The sequence below is a fragment of the Panthera leo genome, chromosome E1 (genome assembly GCF_018350215.1).
Source record: "Panthera leo isolate Ple1 chromosome E1, P.leo_Ple1_pat1.1, whole genome shotgun sequence".
NCBI lineage: Eukaryota > Metazoa > Chordata > Mammalia > Carnivora > Felidae > Panthera > Panthera leo.
In genome coordinates, this window is record NC_056692.1 from 34,925,195 (window position 1) to 34,948,348 (window position 23,154).

The 23,154-nt window shown below is 49.1% G+C and overlaps 1 protein-coding gene and 1 long non-coding RNA gene across 7 annotated transcripts; both read right to left on the reverse strand.

The window, feature by feature from the left end:
- Positions 1–8,001: 8,001 nt before the first annotated feature.
- LOC122207061 lies at positions 8,002–14,157 on the reverse strand. Its single transcript, XR_006196654.1, has 3 exons — positions 14,107–14,157; positions 11,373–11,516; positions 8,002–8,381 (listed from the first exon to the last, which is right to left on the reverse strand). It is a non-coding gene; the product is annotated as an uncharacterized LOC122207061 (long non-coding RNA).
- A 1,057-nt stretch (positions 14,158–15,214) lies between these two features.
- On the reverse strand, positions 15,215–23,154 carry RSAD1 (radical S-adenosyl methionine domain containing 1). 6 transcript variants are annotated; one of them, XM_042916642.1, is made up of 10 exons: positions 22,699–23,147; positions 22,153–22,286; positions 21,835–22,039; positions 18,313–18,678; positions 18,055–18,118; positions 17,499–17,646; positions 17,226–17,280; positions 16,745–16,848; positions 16,407–16,557; positions 15,515–15,592 (listed from the first exon to the last, which is right to left on the reverse strand). In XM_042916642.1, the coding sequence occupies exons 1-9, from the start codon at positions 22,831–22,833 to the stop codon at positions 16,440–16,442; spliced, it is 1,329 nt and encodes a 442-aa protein (XP_042772576.1). In that variant the 5' UTR covers positions 22,834–23,147; the 3' UTR covers positions 15,515–15,592; positions 16,407–16,439. The 6 variants fall into 6 exon arrangements, 5 of the variants coding, with proteins under 5 accessions (XP_042772575.1, XP_042772577.1, XP_042772580.1 ...); XM_042916641.1 differs by having other exon boundaries at positions 15,215–16,557; positions 22,699–23,146; XM_042916643.1 differs by lacking the exons at positions 17,226–17,280; positions 17,499–17,646 and having other exon boundaries at positions 15,215–15,592; positions 22,699–23,149.

Genomic DNA, 23,154 nt, shown 5'->3' on the forward strand with positions numbered 1-23,154 from the left:
TTTTTCTTTTCTTTTTTTCCTTTTTAATGTTTATTTATTTCTGAGAGAGAGAGAGACAGACAGACAGAGTGCGAGCAGGGGAAGGGCAGCGAGAGAGAGAGAGAGAGAGAGAGAGAGAGATACAGAATCTGAAGCAGGCTCCAGGCTGTGAGCTGTCAGCACAGAGCCCGACGTGGGGCTCGAACTCACGGACCGTGAGATCATGACCTGAGCTGGAAGACGGGACGCTTAACCAACTGAGCCACCCAGCGCCCCCACCCCCCAGCCCCAGTCTCTTTCTACCTGGGTGACTCTGGCCCTGTGTCTCCCTCCTCTCCTCCCCTTGCAGAACGAGCTCCATACCGCCTTCCTCCATCCACTTCCCAGGATCAGTGCAAGGAGAAAAACAAAAGTAAGTACTCTATGTGTAAGTACTCTGAAAACTACAGATGAAAGGGATTACAGTTAAGGCCCAGAGCACTCCAGTCCACTAGATAATTTCTGTCTTAGACTGTGCGGTAGGCAGAGTGATGGCTCCCCAAGGATTTCCACATCCTCAGCGCCAGAAGCTGTGAATTTGTTACCCTAACACAGCAAAAAGGACTTCGCCCATGTGATCTGCAGATAAGGCTTCTGAGAAGGGGATATTATCCGGAACTATCCCATGGGCCCAGTGTAATCCCAGGGCCCTTATAAGAGAGACGCAGGGGGGTCAGGGACAGAAAAGGAGATGGGATGGCAGAGACAGTGTTGGCGCGATGCGACAGCCTTTAGTCGCCAGAAAAGGCAAGGAGCACCTTCTTTCCTAGAGCCCCAGGAGAAACACGGCTTGGCCGACACCTGGATTTTAGCCATTTCTGTCTTGTGACCTCCGGAATTGTAAGACAGTAGATGTGTGTTGTTTTAAGCCACTAAGTTCGTGGCAGTGTGTTACGGCAGCAGTAGGAAATTAACATGGACAGGGCCATACAGACACTGCTTTAAATTTGGTTCCCTAACACGCTTTTTCAGTATTCCTCCTTGGTCAATGGTAAGTGCTGTCATTACCAAGTTAAGTCATGACTCCCATGTTCCCAGTAAGTAGATCACTGTTTATTGGTCTTGAGTTCCATTTTAGCAGAGCATCCAAATTCCCACACAACCGAGTTCAAATCCCAGAACAATAATTTTCTAGCTGGTGACCTTGAGCTAGGTCACTTAACCTCTCTGAGCCAGTCTGTTCTATGGCAAAAATAGGGAGTTGTAAGAATGAATAGGATTCCATTCAAAAACTCTTTCCTTTCTCAGACATTAAAGGGTCGTGTTCGAGGTTGCCAGATAAAATACAGAATGCCCAGTTAAATTAGAATTTCAGATGAAACAGGGGCACCCAGGTGGCTCAGTCGGTTAAGCGTCCGACTTCAGCTCAGGTCATGATCTCATGGTTCACAGGTTTAAGCCCTGCTCAGCCCCTGGAGCCTGCTTCGAATTCTGTGTCTCCCTCTCTCTCTGTCCCTCCCCCACTCACACTCTGTCTCTCTCTCTCTCAAAAATAAACATTAAAAAAATAAAAATAGGGGCGCCTGGGTGGCTCAGTCGGTTAAGCAGCCGACTTCAGCTCAGGTCATGATCTCACGGTCTGTGAGTTCGAGCCCCGCGTCGGGCTCTGTGCTGACAGCTCGGAGCCTGGAGCCTGTTTCAGATTCTGTGTCTCCCTCTCTCTGACCCTCCCCCATTCGTGCTCTGTCTCTCTCTGTCTCAAAAATAAATAAACGTTAAAAAAATTTAAAAAAAAAATAAATAAATAAAAATAAAATAAAACAGGGGCGCCTGGGTGGCTCAGTTGGTTAAGCATCCGACTTCAGCTCAGGTCATGATCTCACAGTTCATGAGTTTGAGCCCCGCATTGAGCTCTGTGCTCCAGCTCAGAGCCTGGAGCCTGCTTTGCATTCTGTGTCCCCCTCTCTCTGACCCTCCCTCAGTCATGCTCTGTCTCCCTCTCTCTCAAGAATAAATAAACATTAAAAAAATTTTTTTAAGTTTTTTTTCAGATAAAACAAATAATTTTTTTTTTCAGTATGCCCCATGCAATATTTAGGACATATACTAAAAATGTATTCATTGTTTTATCTGAAATTCAAACGTAACTGGGTGTCTATATTTTTATTTATCAGATCTGGCAACTCTAGTCTTGTCCCAGGTCACATAGCTTGTAAGCAACAGAGTGAAGGGCCTGGCTTTGAGCAGATTGGCTGAGCCACACAGCAGCCCTGAACTCACAACTCAGGGGAGGCTTCAAAGACAAATGCAATTTAAGCTTTGGAAACCCATTTCATATCTTAAAAATATCTAAAATGATCATGAAAATCAAATTTTCTTTTCTTTTTCTTTTGTTTATAGTAATCTCCACACCCAGCATGAGGCTCAAACTCATGACCCTAAGATCAAGAGTCGCATGCTCTATTAGGGGAGCCTGAGTGGCTCAGTCAGTTAAGCGTCTGACTTCAGCTCAGGTCATAATCTCCCTGTTTGTGGGTTTGATCCCCACATTGGGCTCTGTGATGACAGCTCAGAGCCTGGAGCCTGTTTCGGATTCTGGGTCTCCCCCGCTGTCTCTGCCCTTCCCCGACTCGAGCTCTGTCTCTGTCTCTCTCCCTCTCTCAAGAATAAACATTGGGGCGCCTGGATGGCGCAGTCGGTTAAGCGTCCGACTTCAGCCAGGTCACGATCTCGCGGTCCGTGAGTTCGAGCCCCGCGTCAGGCTCTGGGCTGATGGCTCAGAGCCTGGAGCCTGTTTCCGATTCTGTGTCTCCCTCTCTCTGCCCCTCCCCCGTTCATGCTCTATCTCTCTCTGTCCCAAAAATAAAAAAAAAAAAAAAAAAAAAAAAAACGTTGAAAAAAAAAAAAAGAATAAATAAACATTAAAAAAAAAAATCTTAAAAAAAAAAAAAAAAAGAATCACATGCCCTATGGACTGAGCCGGTCAGGCACCGCATGAAAATCACATTTTAAACCACTACACAAATAAATGTTTGTCTCTGTTATATGTATACATGAACGTGTGTATAAAGTATATAAAATCAAAACTGATCTGAACCATCCCACAAGTCCCGTGGAGTTTAAGCTAAATGGCGACTAACCTCACTGAGGGCTCACCATGGCCTGGGGCACCTTCTACGGAGCTTAGGTGTACTGACTTTTTTAAAAAACCAAGAGGAAATTCACATGACATCTCATAGAACACAGAGTTCGCCACTTAGGGGCACCTTGCTGGCTCAGTAGGTGGAGCCTGTGACTCATGATCTTGGGCTGTGAGTGAGTTTGGGTCCTGTGTTGGGCATAGAGATTACGTAAAGAAAAATAAAATCTTAAAAAAAAAAAAATTCACTATTTAAAGTGTGTCAATTCAGTGGTTTTTGCTATATTCGCAAAGTTGTGCAACCATCACCACTATCTGGTTCCAGATCACCCTGGAAAGAAACCTTGTGTCCATTAGCAGTCACTCTTTGATCCACACCCCCGCCCCCCGCCCCCCACCGGGTTCCCTGGCAAACACTAATCTACCTTCTGTCTCTACAGACGTGCCTCTTCTGGACATTTCGTGTGTATGAAATCATACAGTATGGGCCTTTCGTGTCTGGTTTCTTTCACTTAGCATGATGTTGTCAAGATTCATCCGTGTAGCGTGTATTGGTGCATCACTTCTTTTTATTGACGAATAATATTTCTTTTTTTTTTTAATTTTGTTAATGTTTCTTTTTGAGAGACAGAGAGAGAGAGACAGAGGAGTCTGTCCCACAGTGCCCGACGTGGGACTCGAACTCACAAGCCGTGAGATCACGACCTGAGCCGAAGTCGGACACTTACCCGACTGAGCCATCCAGGCGCCCTCAACGAATAATATTTCGTTGTATGAATATACTACATTGTATTTCTCCATTCATCAGTTGATGGGTACTTGGGTTGTTTCCACTTTGTGGCTATTGTGATTAATGCTGCTATGAACATTTGTGTATGAGTTTTTGTGTGACCGTCTGTTTTCAGCACCTTAGACGCATACCCAGTCATTCCACTCCTGGGTCATGTGGTAACTCTATATTTAACTTTTTGAGGCAAAAAACCTTTGTTTTCCACGCAACTACACCGTGCTACATTCCTACCAACACCAGCGGGGTATGAGGGTTCCAATTTCTCCACAAACGTACCGACACGTCTTATTTTCCTTTCCAGAAATAATTATAACCGTCCTCGCGGGTGCGAGGTAACATCTCACTGTGGTTTTGATGTGCATTTCCTTAATGGCTGTAATGATATCAAGCAGGTTTTCATGTGTTATCTGTCTTCTTTGGAGAAATGTCTATTCACATCCTTTGCCCATTTTTTTTTAAGTTTATTTTTGAGAGGGAGACGGAGATGGGGTGAGTGGGGGAAGGGCAGAGAGACAGAGAGAGAGAGAGAGAGAGAGAGAGAGAATCCCAAACAGGCTCCACGACATCAGCACAGAACCAGACATGGGGCTGAAACTCACGAACGGTGAGATCATGACCTGAGCCAAACTCAGACGCTCAACCAACTGAGCCACCCAGGTGCCCCTATGTATGCTAACTTCTTTAATGCTTACGATAATCAAATGAGGTGGAGAATCTTATTAGCATTCCTGTTTTACAGATGAAGAAACTGAGGCACAGAAAGGTGAAGTCGTTTGCCTGAGATTAAGCAGCAAACAGGTGACAGAGCTGGGATCCGAACTGTTCACACACCAGGGCCCCAGAAGGGCCCCTGTTCACCCTGTGCTTAAGCTGGAGTGCCTGAGTAGGATCCTTAAATTGTCCCCGGACCAGAGTGCCTCGGTGGGTCTGTGGGTTGAGCATCCCACTCTTGATTTCAGCTCAGGTCACAATCCCAGGGTCATGGGATTGAGCCTCGTGTTGGGCTCCATGCTGAGTGTGGATCCTGCTTGGGATTTTCTCTCTCTCTCTCTCTCTCTCTCTCTAATAAAACATTAAAAAATTTAAAAAAATTGTCCCTAGACCTTCAGATCTTGTTCAAGATTAGGATTGCCTGCTGGACAGTTCACAGAGCTCATTTGTATTGCCCATGAATTACCCTCAAGGGTCAGTGCTGGGTGGGGATTGGGAGGAGGGGGCACTTGTTTCCTCCATGATGTAAAGCTGAGACTCTGCCCATCCTGTCCCCCCATTGGTGTCGCCAAGGCCCTCAGAAAGGCATATAGTCTCTCATTGGGGTCTTTATTATTATTATTATTTTTTTTAACATTTATTTATTTTTGAGAGAGAGAAGAGTCAAAACACGAGCAGGGGAGGGGCAGAGAGACAGGGGGACACAGAATCCCAAGCAGGCTCCAGGCTCTGAGCTGTCAGCTCAGAGCTGGATGCGGGGCCCGAACCTATGGACCACAAGAATCATGACCTGAGCTGAAGTCGGATGCTTAACCAACTGAGCCACCCAGGCGCCCTTCATTGGAGTCTTAATCACAATAAGAAAGGTCATCAAGGAGAGTGAGGTAAATCGGTCAGGTTCAAGGGCAGTGGAAGCCCAGGCTAAGTCAGGAACAGCAGGAACAGAGGTAAGAAGGCCCAAGGTCTAGGGAATGAGAGGCAGTGGGAACCATGAGAGACCTAATCAGGAGCCGGGCACAAAGCAAAGGCTCGCTCTGGGAGTGTGCCTCAGGAGTCTGGAAGGCAGGTGGGGGCAGTCCCTGCCCGCATAGGTCAACCACCTGAAGAGTGGGGCCATTCCTGCCTGACCTGCTAGGAAAGAGAGAGAGCACGGAACACTGGTATAAAAAGTCACCGAGCGAGGGGCCCTTCTTTCCACTGTGGGTGATGCCACCTGGGAGCTATCACTCTGCCCTGTGGCCCACACCCTCCCAGCCACCTGGGAGGTGGCAAATTCTTCATTGGGATGGCAGGAAAAATCTTCCAAGGCTACCTACTGACAAGTTTGGGCCTCACAAAGAAATGACAGGTGTCTTCGTCAGTCACCAGGAATTCCTGTTCAGGACCTGCCTTCTTTAGGGCTGGCATGTTTTCATGACAATGAAAACACTAATAGTAATAACGACTGCAGTTTTCAAATGTGCATTTTGTGCCAGGAATTGCACTAGGCTCTTCTCATCCAACCAACTATCCACCCATCCACCCACCCACCCATCCATCCACCCATCCTTGCCAACCTTATAATAACCTTGAAAAAGGCACAGTCCCTGCCTTCAGAGCTGAGGAAATGGAGACTCACAGAGTGAGCGGCTATATTAAGGTCACCCCCCCCTAGCTTACAGTTACTTTGGTCTTCTGTCCCATGCACTTGAACCCAAACTTAACTGATAATCACCTCAAACCTCTGGAAGTATAAAGGGGACTTTCACACTTTACCTTCTATGCTATGGCATTGCCGGTGCTGATTGTTATTGCTTTTTACAATAAGAATATATTCATGTCTTCGTTGTATACATGTCTGTTTCAGAGTCCCAGAGAACGCAAATTGAATGCCAGCCCCACCACTTCCTACCTATGTGACCTTGGGCACTCGGTTAACTCTCTGAGTCTGTTCCCTCACCTATAAAACTTATCTCATTGGGTTGTTGTGGAGCTTAAATGCACTAATGCAGATAAAATTCTTGGCATCATGCCTGGCTTACAGCTATGACTGTACGACATAATGCTACCACACAGGCACTGATGGTGGCAAAACCAAGGAGAAAAGCCCAGAACATATTGTTGAGTAAGAAAACAGCTTGCAAAACTGGCACACGAGTGTGATCCCTTGGGTGAAAAATTATTTTTATTTCTACATCTAGCTGTATATGTATGCATCAAGACATGTCTGGAGGGATGGTTGTCCAAATGTTAGTAGTGGTAACTTCAGGGTAGTAGAATTTTTGCTTTCTTCTATATGGTTGAAAAAAAAAAGCATTATGATTCCTTGAGCAGGAAAGTGAAAAAAGAAAAAAAAAAAAAAAGAAAAAGAAAAACCCTTTGGAAAACAATACAACGATTCACACCAAGAATCATTAGAGCATTCCTACCCTTTGACCCAGCTATGTCACTCTTGGGAACTGACCCGAGGAAATAATTCAAACGAAAGAAGAAGCTATATCCATAAAAGCATGCACTGTGGCATTATTTATAGTCGAGGAAAACGAGTAACCACTTAAGTGGCTTGCATTAGGGTAATAATTATTAGATTATTCACCCATTGGAACACTGTGCAACAATTAAAATGAGAAAGATGATAACCGTGTAGCAACATGGAAAATGCTGATGACCGAATGAGAGGCAGAACGGGTAGATGCAGAATGAGATCTGTGAGCGCGGGCAAAAAAAAAAAAATCCTGCATGCATTTGGATGAGGACTTCAAGGAACACAGGCAAGTAAAAACCACTGAATTTGTTGGGGCCATTGACTGTCGGAGATTTTTTTTTTCTTTTTCATTTAGAATTCTAACGTTTCTATAACGTTGTTTGTGTAATTTTTTTTATCCTTTTTTTTTTTAAGTGGGGAGCCCGACACGGAGCTTAAACTCACGACTCTGAGATCAACACCGGTGCCGAGATCAAGAGTTGGATGCTTAACCGCGCTCCTGTGAAATAATTTTTTCAATGGAGATTGGGGTGCCTGGGTGGCGCAGTCGGTTAAGCATCCAACTCCTGACTTTGGTTCAGGTCATGATCTCAGGGTTGTGGGATCGAGCCCCGAATTGGGCTCTGCGGTGAGCGTGGAGCCTGCTTAACATTTTCTCTCTCTCTCTCTCTCTCTCTGCTTCTGTCCCTCCCACTGCTCCTGTGTGCACCTGTTCACGTTCTCTTTTTCTAAAAATAAAAATAAATATAAGTGGAGATGGGCTAGATGGGTGATGGGTATTAAGGAGGGCACTTGTGATGAGCCCTGGGTGTCGTATGTAAGCGAGGAATCACTGAAGTCTATTCCTGAAACCAATATTGCACTATATGTTAACTAAATAACATTTTCAAAAATGGCTTTGACATCCCCTTGGGGAACAGAAGGGGAAGCAGGGAGAGGTAGATAAGAGGGAGGGGCTCCGGAGAAGTGAAATGCAGAGTCGATCTAAAATACAGGGCAACATTTCCAGCGTGGCCTTTTACTTAGGTGGCTTCCGAGGTTGCACCCACTTTGTTCCCTGACTTGAGAGTGATCAGACGGACAGCAGAGTTGCCCAGGTTAAGAAGGCTGGTAATAAAGCTAGGGTTGAGTGCTCTTCAGATTGGGGTCATTTGGAAAAGTCCGTCAGGCTTGCCATTGACGAGATTTATAGAGAAGCGAGCGCTAGCTTGGGAGGGTGAACTGGGCAGGTTTCTTGGAGGGTCGTTTGGCATCGTGTAGCCGAAGAATGTGCGTGTCCTCAGAATCGACAACCCCGCCTCTTAGGACTTATCCTCGACCTAAGGAAATGATTAAGTCGGTGCATAAAAATATTTACGTAGGATGTTCATCACACACAGTTTCATCGAAAAAGAATTGGTAAACCAAATTTTGGCATAACCGTGCAGTGGTACATTATGGAGCTACACTGGGGTAGAAATAACAACTTTTTTAGATGTTTATTTATTTTGTGAGAGAGAGAGAGAGAGAGAGCACAGGAGAGGGGCAGAGAGAAAGGGAGAGAGAGTCCCAAGCAGGCTCCGTGCTGTCAGCACACAGCCAGACAGGGCTTGAACCCATGAACTGTGAGATTGTGACCTGAACCAAAATCAAGAGTCAAGTTCACTGACTGAGCCACCCAGGCGCCCCTAGATAACAAATCTGACATGGTAAGATGCTCACCACATATTAGGTAGAAGACCGAGGCAAGACATAGATTATCCCATTTTTGTAAGATTAGGTATGCAGGGGCACCTGGGTGGCTCAGCCGCTTACGCGTCTGGCTCTTGGTCTCCGATCTGGCCATGATCTCACAGTTCATGAGTTCGAGCCTTACATGGGGCTTTGCGCCGACTGCTTGGAGCCTGCTCGGGATTCTCTCTCTCCCCTGCTCACATTCTCTCAAAATATATAAATAAACTTAAAAAAAAAATCTGTTCATTAGAAAAAAAAGATTGTGGGGTCGCCTGGGTGGCTGAGTCGGTTAAATGGTTAAATGTCTGACTTCGGCTTAGGTCATGATCTCATGGCTTGTGAGTTCAAGTCCCACATCGGGCTCTGTGCTGACAGCTCAGAGCCTGGAGGCTGCTTCGGATTCTGTGTCTCCCTCTCTCTTTGTCCTTCCCCCGCTCATGCTCTGTCTCCCTCTCTCTCTCACAAAAAATAAACATTAAAAAAAATTTTTTAAAAAGATCGTGTATGTAAACGTGTTCATTTTCATGTAAGAATTTCTCACGGTGATTAATCTGAATGGTGGGATTATAAATTGCAGGGGCCAGTGTAGTCTCAACTATGCTGTAGTAACAAACAGCCCCAAAACCTATCAGTTTCCAACAGCAAAGATAATTTCTCACTCGGCTCATGTCTGTTGTGCTTGGCTACTCCTCTCCCCCCATCTTCACTGCGGGGCCCAGGGTGACATTCTCTTCCCAAACACTGCAGGTCTCTGTGGCAGAGGAAGGAGACGGTGGCCCACCCATGTAAGACATGGCTCTTACAGACGGCACTAGGCAAGTGTCATGGCCCTTCCCAGGTCCAACGGGGCAGGCATATGATCTCCCATGGGTCCTCAGGGAGGGGTAATCAAGGAGGGGTAGTAAACATTTTCTACCACACACATTATCTCACCCTTGTCTTAGTCCCTTGGGCTGTTATAACAAAAATGCCATAGATGGGGTGGCTTCAACAATACACATTTACTATCAAAATAACACCAGCATTCTTCACAGAACTGGAACAAATAATCCTAAAATTTGCACGGAACCAGAAAAAACCCCGAAGAGCCAAAGCAATCTTGAAAAAGAAAACCAAAGCAGGAGGCATCACAATCCCAGACTTCAAGCCGTATTACAAAGCTGTAACCATCAAGACGGTATGGTACCGGCACAAGAACAGCCACTCAGATCAATGGAACAGAATAGAGCACCCAGAAATGGATCCACGAACGTATGGCCAACTAATCTTTGACAAAGCAGGAAAGAATATCCAATGGAATAAAGATAGTCTCTTCAGCAAGTGGTGCTGGGAAAACTGGACAGCGACATGCAGAAGAATGAACCTGGACCACTTTCTTACACCATACACAAAAACAAACTCAAAATGGATGAAAGACCTCAATGTAAGACAGGAAGCCATCAAAATCCTCGAGGAGAAAGCAGGCAAAAACCTCTTTGATCTTGCCCACAGCAACTTCTTACTCAACATGTCTCTGGAGGCAAGGGAAACAAAAGCAAAAATGAACTACTGGGACCTCATCAAAATAAAAAGCTTCTGCACAGCGAAGGAAACAATCAACAAAACTAAAAGGCAACTGACAGAATGGGAGAAGATATTTGCAAATGACATATCAGATAAAGGGTCAGTATCCGAAATCTATAAAGAACTTATCAAACTCAATACCCAAAAAACAAATAATCCAGTGGAGAAATGGGCAAAAGGCATGAATAGACACTTCTCCAAAGAAGATATCCAGAGGGCTAACCGACACATGAAAAGATACTCAACATCACTCATCATCAGGGAAATACAAATCAAAACCACAATGAGATACCACCTCACACCTGTCAGAATGGCTCACATTAACAACTCAGGCAACAACAGATGTTGGCAAGGATGCGGAGAAAGAGGATCTCTTTTGCATTGTTGGTAGGAATGCAAGCTGGTGCAGCTACTCTGGAAAACAGTATGGAGGTTCCTCAAAAAACTAAAAATAGAACTACCCTACGACTCAGCAATTGCACTACTAGGCATCTATCCAAGGGATACAGGTGTGCTGTTTCGAAGGGACACATGCACCCCTATGTTTATAGCAGCACTATCAACAATAGCCAAAGTATGGAAAGAGCCCAAATGTCCATCGATGGATGAATGGATAAAGAAGATGTGGTATATACATACAATGGAGTATTACTCGGCAATCAAAAAGAATGAAATCTTGACATTTGCAACTACGTGGATGGAACTGGAGGGTAGTATGCTATGTGAAATTAGTCAGTCAGAGAAAGACAAAAACCATATGGCTTCACTCATATGAGGACTTTAAGAGACAAAACAGATGAACATAAGGGAGGGGAAACAAAAATAATTTAAAAACAGCTAGGGGGACAAAACAGAAGAGAGTCACGGAGAACAAACAGAGGGTTACGGGAGGGGGTGTGGGAGTGGGGTTGGGCTAAATGGGTAAGGGGCACTAAGGAATCTACTCCTGAAATCATTGTTGCACTCTATGCTAACTAATTTGGATGTAAATTTTTAAAAATAAAAAAATAAACAAAAAAACAATACACATTTACTTCTCAGATCTGGAGGTGGGGAAGTCCAAGATCAAGACGCCAGCAGATTCAAGTGTCTGGTGAGGGCCCACTTCCTGGTTTGCAGTCGTCCACCTCCTCTCCAGGTCCTCAGGTGGCGGAAGGAGCAAGAGAGCTCTCTGGGGCCTGTTTTATAAAGGCACTGATCCCATTCATGACTCCCGGCCTTGTCACCATCTGAAGGCCCCACCTCCTAATGCCATCACCTTGGGGATTAGGTTTCCACAGTATGAATTCCTGGGGTGGGGGTGGAGGGGGGATAACACAAACACTGACTCTATAGCAATCCTATTATTTAAAGTCCTTTTCGGGGCGCCTGGGTGGCTCAGTCGGTTAAGCATCCGACTTCAGCTCAGGTCACGATCTCGCGGTCTGTGAGTTCGAGCCCCGCGTCGGGCTCTGGGCTGACAGCTCAGAGCCTGGAGCCTGTTTCGGATTCTGTGTCTCCCTCTCTCTCTGACCCTCCCCCATTCATGCTCTGTCTCTCTCTGTCTCAAAAATAAATAAACGTTAAAAAATAAATAAATAAATAAAATAAAGTCCTTTTCTTTGCAGAATGTAGTTCTGTCCTAGGAAGTGGGTGGTCTCACTGTTGGAGACTCCACGGGAGGGAGAAGAGACACCTAGTCTAAGCTGCTTGTCACCAGGCATAGATAGCCGCTTCAAGCCTGAGGCCGAGAGGCCTGAAAGAGGTCAGAAATCTGCCTAATTTAGGAGGCAGATTTATCAACCTGGACCCAGGGTAAGTTTAAAACCACAATGTAACAGAAAGTTCTGGATGTCCAGAAGTGTTATGCCAGGTCTGCCACTTACCACTCATATGACCTGAGATTCAAGAATCTCTCTGGGGGCGCCTGGGTGGCGCAGTCGGTTAAGCGTCCGACTTCAGCCAGGTCACGATCTCGCGGTCCGTGAGTTCGAGCCCCGCGTCAGGCTCTGGGCTGATGGCTCGGAGCCTGGAGCCTGTTTCGGATTCTGTGTCTCCCTCTCTCTCTGCCCCTCCCCCGTTCATGCTCTGTCTCTCTCTGTCCCAAAAATAAATAAAAAATGTTGGAAAAAAAAAAAAATTTAAAAAAAAAAAAAAAAAAAAAAGAATCTCTCTGAATGTCCCCGTATGTAAAATGGAAATTAAAATATCTGCCCCAGGGGTGCCCGGCTGGTCAGTCGGTACAGCATGGGATTCTTGATCTCAGGGTCTCGAGTTTGAGCCCCACAGTGGGCATAGAGCTTATTTTAAAAAAGATTAAAACAAAACAAAATAAAATAAAATAAAGTAAAATAAAATAAAATAAAATAAAATAAAATAAAGGGCACCTGGGTGGCTCAGTCGGTTGAGCATCCGACTTCAGCTCAGGTCATGATCTCACGGTCCATGAGTTCGAGCCCGCATTGGGCTCTGTGCTGTCAGCTCAGAGCCTGGAGCCTGCTTGGGATTCTGTGTCTCCCTCTCTCTCTCTGCCCCTCCCCCACTCATGCTCTGTCTCTCTTTATCAAAAAATGAATCAACGTTAAAAAAAATTAAAAATAAATAAAATAGAATAATAAAACAAAATAATAAAGTATAAAATAAAATAAATAAAATAGCTGATCTGCCTACTTCACAGTACCCGGTGGGGCGGTGGGGGTGGGGGGGGGGTGCGTGGCTCAGTCTCAGGCTTTAAAACTGTAGAGCTCTTGCACGTGGAAAGTTTGGTGCTTCAAGCTGTAACCACACACTCCCACATATTACATTTCCCCAGCTCCTCACATCGCTTCGTCCCCAAAGTGGCTTGTCCTCCCCTTTGGTGTTCGTGTGCTCCCAGTAAGGGGTAGGTGAGGTGTGTGAAAAGATGACAACTCAAATCTCGATTCGGAGGAGGAGGAGAACCCCTCTGATGGCTGAGCCACGGAAGGCCTGGGCTGCAGAGGGAAGGGCCCCACTCCACTTCGTCCCGTCGACAAGTACCCGTTTCCACCCCCCCTTGTTCCTCCTGACTCCAGCCTCTCAGGATGGAAGGCACGAGATGCCAGGGCTTCCCAAACTGGCCTGATCATTTCAAAAGCGAGCTTCCTGGGCTCCACCTCCCAGAGATTCTGATTCACCTGGTGAGGGTGGGACCAGGCTGAGTCACCGAAGGTGATCTGTGCCACCCCCACCTGGTCCTGGTTCCCGTCCAGGCCCTCTGCATGGGCCTCGTGAGGTGCCCCAGCAAGGCAGGGCCCAGACATCTCAGGTGGCAGGAGCCCTGGCAGCTGGGAGAAACCCGAGTGCACCCAGGTTATCTGATGGCTCACCTGCTCCGGCCCTGTGTTCACTTCTTGAATATCAAGATCAGGGGAAGGCTCTGGAAGACAGGCTTCCCCCCACCCCTCGCACAGGTCACCCCGCAAGCTGCCCCAGGGCCAGAGGAGGTAGTGAAAAAACATATTCCCCCTTCCTGCTCCCAGCCCTTCAGAACCAAATGCACTGTAGGCTTCCACAGCCTGCTGGCACATCTTTACAGATAACCCGGGGATTTATCTCTTGACACATCTATCAACAGGCCAGTGAGTTCCTCGAGGGCTGGGACAGGTCTCACTCCTCCCTGCGTGCCCTGCACAGGGCCAAGGGCCCCATTAGCGCGTGCTGAATATTTCACGAATAAAGGAGAGGTAGTAACACTAACCATGTTACCACAGGGTCACAGAAGGACTGATATTCACACCCACTGGGCACCCAGGGAATGCACGTGCTCACCTCTGAGGGGTGGAGGGAACCCCAACCTTAGTGCCCCAGCTGGAGGCTGAGCTTCCCCTGCCCAGATCTGCAGCAGTAGCTAAATTACTTTTGACATCACAGTACCCTTTGATGTGATAAGGTATGAAAGTTACAGAGCCTCTGTACAGGAAAATGCCCCTTTCTCTCTCTCCCTGTCCCCCACCCCTCTGCCTGTCTGTCACAGGCGCACACGCGCACACACACACCCTGCATACAATTTCTAGGTGAAGAGTTTCAGCCCTTCAAAAACAGGGAAAGCTGGGACGCCTGGGGGGCTCAGTTAGTTAAGCATCTGACTTCGGCTCAGGTCATGATCTCGTGATTTGTGGGTTCGAGCCCCGTGTCGGGCTCTGTGCTGACAGCTCAGAGCCTGGACCCTGCTTCGGATTCTGTGTCTCCCTCTCTCTCTGCTCCTCCCCCGCTCACACTTTGTGTCTTTCGCGCTCTCTCTCTCTCTCTCTCTCTCTCAAAAATAAACATTAAAAAGAGAGAGAGAGAGAAAGCTCTTTTTTTAAAATAGATGAATGCCAGTTAACGAATGTCAATAGAATGTTAGAGTCAAAAATGAACACTTTGCATCTCCTACTCTAGTCACTGATTTAGGCAAAGGGTCATTAATGAATGCTAAAATCATTGGGACAATGATTGTCAGAGAACAGGGCATTCATTTGTCTCAAGGTATCACGCTACTGATAAACTATTAACTTCCAAGGTGGGGGGAAATATACTATGGACAGATTGGACATCTGCCACTTTAATCAAGTGGTCAAAATTAGTATTATCGATAGGGGCCTGACCTGGCATTATGTACCTTGAGCTACACAATATCTGTATGTATTCTTGCCAAAAATATTTCACCTAAATCCAATCATTAGCAAAGAGATACACTCAGAATGTGGGACATTCTACAAGACAAGCAGCTTTGATTCTGAAAAACCCAGTGTCATAAAAATAAGCAAAAAGGAAGGGGGCTTTAAAAAAAAAAAAAAGGAGAAGAAGAACGAGGAGACATAACAGCGAAAGGAAAGCATAAAACTTTATTGGAGTCTGTGTTCTCGACACCCGCCCCCCCCCCCCCCCCCCCCGGGCTCCAAAGAGAGTTACAACGTTTTGGAGACATTCGGGAACATTTGAAAATGGACCACACAGTATTGCACGAACATACACTTTCTTAGATTGGTGATATTGCTGTGGCTATATTGGACAATGTTCTTTTTCTTAGGAGATACAAGCTAAAATGTTTGATGTCTACACCCTTCTTTCAAATGGTGCAGCAAAGAAAAAGAAAGAAAGAAAGAGCTAGCTAGCTATTCAAAGGTAAAGTAAATGTGGCCAAAATGTAGCAATCGCAAACTCTACAGGGTGAGCACAAAGTCTGGAAACATGGCTATTTTATTTTTTTACAGGTTGAAGATGTCCTTGATGACATTATGAATCCTTCCTCTTTCCAGACTGTACAGGCACCCTGCAACGAAGGCTATGTAGTTTACATTGAACTATCCTTTTAACTTTCCTGTAGGTTTGAAATCTTTTAAAATGTAATGTACAGTGGGGGAAGGAATCTCGGCTCTAGACTAAGCCTCGAGCCCCCAAATCAGGATTCTACTCTCCAGGGAAGGAACCTAGAAAAAGGAGCTGACGAAGGTCAAGGCGGGCTCCCTCCCTGGGCTTGTTGGGCTGTTTAAATAAAACCAGGCAATCGTTTGTGCAGGTAAAAGGCCAGGGGAAAATTACCAGGCTCTGGGTCTTTCCTGAATTCTTTTCCCCTCCCCTTTCCCTGCTTAGCTCCCTGCGACCTTCACTCTCGTGAGAGAAGGGGAGGGGAGGGGAGCCGGGGACGCAGGAGGGTCTGTGTGGCTCTGGGACCCCAGACATAACCCGGTTGCCAAAAGAGAAAGGGTAAGGCTTGCTTTGATCTTTCCCACTGTCCTCAGAGACCACCAGGTGGCTGTACTGGATATGGGCACGGGTCCAGCCGCACAGGTCGGCCCTCTAAGTCCTGCCCTATGTTGGAAGGGCTAGAAGCCTGAGAGCTAGATTTCTCAGAATCTTCTGCCAGCCAGGATTTCCTTTGAAGCCCACTAATGAGAGGCACTTCCAGAAACCATTACTCCTTCTCTGGCAGCGGAAGGCAAACTCAATGCCAGTTTGCAAACCAGCAATGTCCTCTCATGCACCTCATGGTAGCCATACCCCCTGGGGATACCAAGGAAGAGCACTGACTGGAACTGGGACGGCACCTGCCAGTGGAGAGCGTCAGTCCAGCCCCCAGAGCCCACCTGGCACTGTCCTGGGATCACAGAAACATCTGGTCATCCCCCTTGCCCAGGGGAGGGGGCTCTCTGCAGCCAGGCCTCTTGGAGTCGGGGCAGGAGGGTCAGCAACAGAGAGTCTAGTACAGCCAGACCCTCCCAGGAACACCGAAGACCCCTGGAAAACCAAGAAGCCTGGATGTGACTGCCTCAGTTTACCAACTTCAATCTTCACCATCCACCGGTACGAACCCCCCAGCCCCCACAGGCCCCTCCTCATGGGTCTTTTGCGTTTTTCCTGGGGCTATGGATCTGTAGTCAGGGCTCCCGGGGACTCCTGACATGCCCCCCCCCCCCCAACACACCTGTGATCCAGCAGCAACAGGCCCTGTACCAGCAAGGCCTTCACCTCCTGGCTTGATCCAAACACGTCCCATAGGCTCAGCTGGGATGCAAACCGCTGCCAGTGCTGGGAAACCGGAAGGGTGAGAGGGACAGGGACCGCAGGGTGGGTGGCTGGCTAGTCTGGGCACATGTCTGGGGGTGTGGTGAAGGGCAAGGGAGGGTCCCGTCCGCACAGGGGTCTCTGCAACGGACTCACGCACACCTAGAGCTGGGGTGGGGGTGGGGGTGCCTGCGGCCCTCGTCCAGGGTTCTCACCACTGCCCCACACTGCCCGCCGCTTCTGCCCATCAGGGCTCGGCTGGGCCAAGGCCAACCTCCAGCTGCCAGCCCCAGAGGAACAGATGTGCGTATGTGTGTCTATGTGTGAGCACAGAAGAGACAGTGATTCCGAAAGACCCAGGAGAAGGAAGTGATGTGCCACAGCCCCCCCCCAGCCCTTACCTGGTGAGTGATCCCCACGTCTGTACGTAGCCCCATGGCCAAAACTTCCTCTAGCCTGGGAGAAAAACCATCAAAGTGTCTTGGAGAGGAGACCTGGCCGCACCCCCATTCTTCAAACCCTACGCTGGGATGTGTGTACGGGGGCTCGTGAGGCCATGCAGGATGGGGAGGGAGGGGGCAAGGCAAGGCAGGAAATTAAGTTGTGCCAGTAGGGATGGCTCTGGGGGTGCAGGCAGAGCCGGGGTGAACAGCCCTGTGCTCTCAGATGCTCACAGCTCCAGCTCGCCCAAGGGAACGCGCTTCCGGGTGCCGTGGCCAAACAGCGTCACCTCCTTCATCCAGTTGTCGGGCTCCAGGGTCTGGATCCGAGCCTCCCGGGTGTGGCCCCCGGCCCCCTGGGGCACAAATCGCCCGTGGGCCCCTGACGACATCAGCAACCTTTAGTGGCAGCTTAATGCTGTGTGTGCTCGCCAGATGTTAAATCGGTGGCTCTCAAAATGCGGTCCCTGGACAATTAGCCTCTAATATGTTGGAAATGTAAATTCTTGGGCCCTACCCCAACCCACCCTGCCCCACCAAACTCTGGATGCGGGGCTCAGCAATCCGAGTTTTAATTCTGATACACAATAACGAGTGAGCCCTACAGTGCCACAGCCACGATTTCAAGCATCTTGAAATACAAATTCATTAGCTCTACAAAGTAGTATTTTTTGCTGCACTTCACGTATAAAGAAACAGAGGCTTTGAGAGGTTAATAAGTGGCCCGAGATCACACAGCCGTGACATTCTGCTCCTGAGTCATCCCTTCTATGGTTCTCGGGGGACTCACCTGGCCCAACGCCAAGGTACTGACCGCACTGCCAGTAAGTCCAATTGTGGGTACTAAGCGCCCCCTGTGGGGAAGGAGGGAATAGCCCGCTCAGCGAGAAGAAGGTGGGCCCGCATCTGCTCAGGTAAGGGGCACCTGGCTAGAATGTCCCCTGTCTCAGGCCTCGAGAGCACCCGGCAGCAACCTCCCACCCCACAATTCTCCACTCCCGGCTTAGGCTGCCCATCCCCCCACTTCAGCCAGCAGCCCAAGACTTACATTGCGGGCGAAGTTGGAGACCTCATACTGGCGGAAGCCTGCCTCCCGGAGCACCGCCCGTCCCTCCTGATACATCTCAGCAGCCACCTCGGGGTCAGGGGCGGGAAGGGTGCCCCGCTGCACCTGGCTGAAGAGTGCGGTGCCCCGCTCCAGGGTCAGCTGGTAGAGGGAGATGTGGTCGTCACAGTAGGCCAGCAGTTCCCGCAGCTGCCGGAGCCACGGCCCCGACTTCTGTGCCGGAAGCCCCAACATCAGGTCCACGGATACACGCCCGGGAAAGAGACGTCGGGCCTCTGCCAGTGTCTGAAGCGCATCGCTGGCCGAGTGTGTCCGCCCCAGCAGCTGGAGCTCCTTGTCATCTAGGGACTGAGGAGAGAGGGCCAGGTATAACACGGAGGCCAGCTCAGAGGCAGACGGGAACAGGTGACCGACCTTACTGTGGACAGATACACAGGACACAGCAGGGAGCCGCAAGCCAAGGGTACCACGGGCTCCGCCTCACTATGGTTCACTATGTGCAAAGCATTTTTTTTTTTTTCAACGTTTTTTATTTATTTTTGGGACAGAGAGAGAGACAGAGCATGAACGGGGGAGGGGCAGAGAGAGAGGGAGACACAGAATCGGAAACAGGCTCCAGGCTCCGAGCCATCAGCCCAGAGCCTGACGCGGGGCTCGAACTCACGGACCGCGAGATCGTGACCTGGCTGAAGTCGGACGCTTAACCGACTGCGCCACCCAGGCGCCCCAATGTGCAAAGCATTTTTAAGGACTATCTAATGCATCCTTATAATCCTCCAACATTAGCTCCATTCTACAGATAAGAAAACGGAGGTTCAGATATGTTACATAACTTGCTCAAGGCCATACAATGGCAAAGTCAGACCTGGAATTTAGGACTGTCTGACTCCAAAGGCAAGAGTGTTTTTGTTTATTTATCTATTTATATATATTATTTTAAAAGTTTTTTTAATAAATGTATTTTATTTTGAAAGAGAGAGATCGAGAGGGTGGGCGGGGGAGGAGCAGAGAGAGAGGCAGAGGGAGAATCCTAAGCGGGCTCCACGCTGTCAGCGCAGAGCCCTGTGTGGGGTTCAATCTCACGAACCCAACGTGAGATCATGACCTGAGCCGAAATCAAGAGTTGGGACGCTTAACCGACGGAGCCGCCCAGGTGCCCCCGAGAGTATTTTTCAATTTTACTTTTTTTTTTTTAACGTTTTTATTTATTTTTGAGACAGAGAGAGACAGAGCATGAACGGGGAAGGGTCAGAGAGAGGGAGACACAGAATTTGAAACAGGCTCCAGGCTCTGAGCTGTCAGCACAGAGCCCGACGCGGGGCTTGAACCCACGGACAGTGAGATCGTGACCTGAGCCGAAGTCGGCCACTCCACCGACTGAGCCACCCAGGCGCCCCTAAATTTTACTTTTAAAGATACTTCAAACTCACAGACCGTTTGAAAGCCAAGTACAATAAACACCTTCATTTAGATTCACCGAAAAACATTTCACCACATCTGCTTTGTCTCTAAATATACGTGTATGTGATTACAATGCTGAGCCACTTGACGGTAAGTTACAGAACAGCACCGACCAAAAGAATTTTCTGGGATGACAGAAATGTTCTCTGTGTGCACTGTCCAATGCGGTAGACACTAGCCACATGTGGCTACTTAATTTCAAGTTAGTTACATTTAAATAATCACATTCCAAGTGTTTACTGACATGTGGTCAGTGGCTACTGTATTATTGGTCACTGCAGATATAGAACGTTTTAGGAGAATATGGTAGCCACTGACCACATGCTAGAGGGCACTCGCGATGTGGTTGCTTAAATGTAATTAACTTAAACGTTATCCCTCAGTATCCCTAAATACTTAAGTGTGCATTTCCTAAGAACAAGGACATTCTCTTACATAACCACAATCCAATTACAGAGTTCAGGAAATGTAACATTGACACAATGCCATTATCTAATACACAGTCAGAGTCAAACTTGTCCCCATAATATCTATTGGAGTAATTTCCTCTCCCCAGCCAAATCCAGGATCCAACTGGGTCACCCATTACATTCAGCCCTCGTTGTCTCTTTCGTCTCTTAGGCTAGATACACAGCCTTTGTCTTTCAGGCCATGACGTTTTTGATGAATACCGGCTGGTTGTTCTTAAAATGTCTCTTAATAAATTCTAGAGACCTGTCGTACAACACTGTGCATATAGTTACCAACACGGTTCTGTACACTAAAAAATACGTTAAGAGGCTAAACGGATCTCAGGTTATCTGTTCTTACCACACACACAAAAATTGTTTTTTAAGTTTATTTAGTTATTTCAGTAATCTCTACACTCAAGGTGGGGCCTGAACTCACAACCCCGAGACCAAGAGTTGCACGCTCCACCGACTGAGGCAGCCAGGCAACCCCAAAAAGTCTTTTAAAAAGTTTTTTTTATGTTTATTCATTTTCAAAAGACAGAGAGAGAGAGCACACAAGCAGGGGTGGGGCAGAGAGAGAAGGGGACACAGAATCTGAAGCAGGCTCCAGGCTCCGAGCTGTCAACACAGAGCCCGACACGGGACTCGAAGTCACAAACTGTGAGATCATGACCTGAGCCGAAGTCAGACGCTCAACTGACTGAGCCACCCAGGCGCCGCCCCGCCCCCCCCCAACCAAAAGTCTTTTAATTTAGATTTTCGTGATGGTTCCTCACAAGTAGATTTAAGATATACATCTGGGACCAGAATATCTCAGAAATGATATGTCTCTTTTGGTATATCCCATCGGGACAAAGCCCCAACCCCAAACTGTATGGTTAAGTGGCAGATGTATTAGAAGGATGGACAATACTGGGTATGGAAGTACCAGGAGTCAACCGGAAAAGAATATGTTTCTCCCCTACCTAAAAACCTTCAACAAGTCCCTTATCACCACCAGGCAAAACCCCAAACTCCCTTGTGTGATGCTCAAGGCTTTGGGGCCCTATCTTGCAGCCTGGCCTCCAGCCTCTCCAATGGCAAGTGACTCACAGCTCTCCAGAACATACAAGGCTCTCCCATTCCTGTGTCTTTTCCTCTCACACCCTCTCTCCTGTGGAACTCCTCCTCCTCAAAGATCACCTCCTCCAGGAAGGTTTCCAGGATTTCATCAGACTGAGACACCCTTCAGGCTGTACTCTGAAAGCTTTTTGCTGAGACTCCCTTTACTGGCAGCCTTTACCATGGTGCAAAGATCTGATGACCCTTCTGCCTCCTCCTATGTCTCCAATCATGTAACAAAAAATTTTTCTGAGCGTCTGCTATGTGCCACACACTATGGTGGGTGCTTGGAATACTGTGATTAAAAAAAAAAAAAAAAAAAAAAAAAGGTAGGCATGATCCCTGCCTCATGGAGCTTCTGGTCTAGCACAGCAGCAGACATGCCTCCTGGGCCCTGGCACCCAGAGGAGCCCAGTTAATGAATGTGACCAGAGGAGAGACTGCACGGAGGGTCTGGGTGCCCTGGGATGCGGTGGGTGAGATGGGTTACCTGGAGACCAATGGACAACCTGTTGATCCCTGCTGCCCCAAAAGCTGCCAGCCTAGAGCCTGGGGCCGAAGTGGGGTTGGCCTCCAACGTGACTTCGGAGTCTGCAGGCAGGTGGGCTGCCTGGTCCACCGCCTCCAGGACAGCAGCCACAGTGTTGGGACTGGCCAGACTGGGGGTGCCCCCACCAAAGAACACAGAGTCCACCCTGGGGAGAGAAGATGGAGGAGATGAGACTTGGGGGGAGCCCTCCCGGACGTCTGCACCGGTCCTAGCCGCTCGCCCAATTTCCAAGACCCCGCCTACAGCCCCAGCACCCACCGCCGCACGCCGCTGAGCCCCAGCAGCGTCTGCGCCTCAGTCACCAGACAGCTCCGCATGGCAGCCTCCTCCACGCCGCGGGGGACGTACTTGTTGAAATTGCAGTAGCTACAGCGCTTCTCGCAGTACGGCCACTGGGGGCAGGGGTGGAAGGGCCGGACGAGGTGTGACCCCAGCGGCTCCAGCCACTTGCAGGGTTCCGTCGCACGCATCCCCAACCCAAGGTCGTCAACAGCGGCTCAGCCATCTAAGCCACACAACTCCCCAAGGAAGGTGGGATGGGGGATATTATGCCCCCTTCGTTAGGAGAAAACGGGCTCAGCGGGAAATCACTCGGTCAAGGTCACCGAACTGGTGAGCGCACCAAGAGACTTCAGGACTCCGGACCAGGACATTTCCTTGCCAGGGCACCGCGTCCCGTCCCAGACCTCGCCTGGGGGCGGGGAGGGACGGCAGGTGGCTTCACGGCGTGACCAGCCGCCACGTGGACCCAGCCCCGCCGCCGCCACGCCCCGCGAGCCCCGCCCCCGCCCCCGCCCCACTCACGTGCACGTAAAGCGCCGCGCGCGAGCTCGGGGGCGCAGGACTCGGGAATCCCTCGGCGTCCTCCGCATGGCGGCGCCTCTGGGCCATTTTGGTCGCCGCCGCCCAGCCGCGGGCCCGGGCCCCGGGGAGCGCCATGGCGCCCGCTACGGCGGGGAGCGGCCTGGTGCGCCGAGAGATCGGCAGACACGCTCCGGGACGCACGGGAGTGCGCAGAGCCGCGCCAGCCGGGCCGCCCGGGCCGCCCCGGCAGGAGGAAGAGGGACTGCGTGACCGCGCGCCGCGTCCCCGGACGGGCTGGGAGGGCCCCGGGCCTCGCCTCTGCGGCGCCACCTGCTGGGCCCGGACGCGCTCACCGCGCCCGCCCGTCCGTCCTTTCCGGGAGAGGGTTGTGGGCTGAGCCGCCTCGCCTGCCCTTTGGCCCCCTGTCCGAGGGCGAGTTCCCCGCCCCATGCAGGA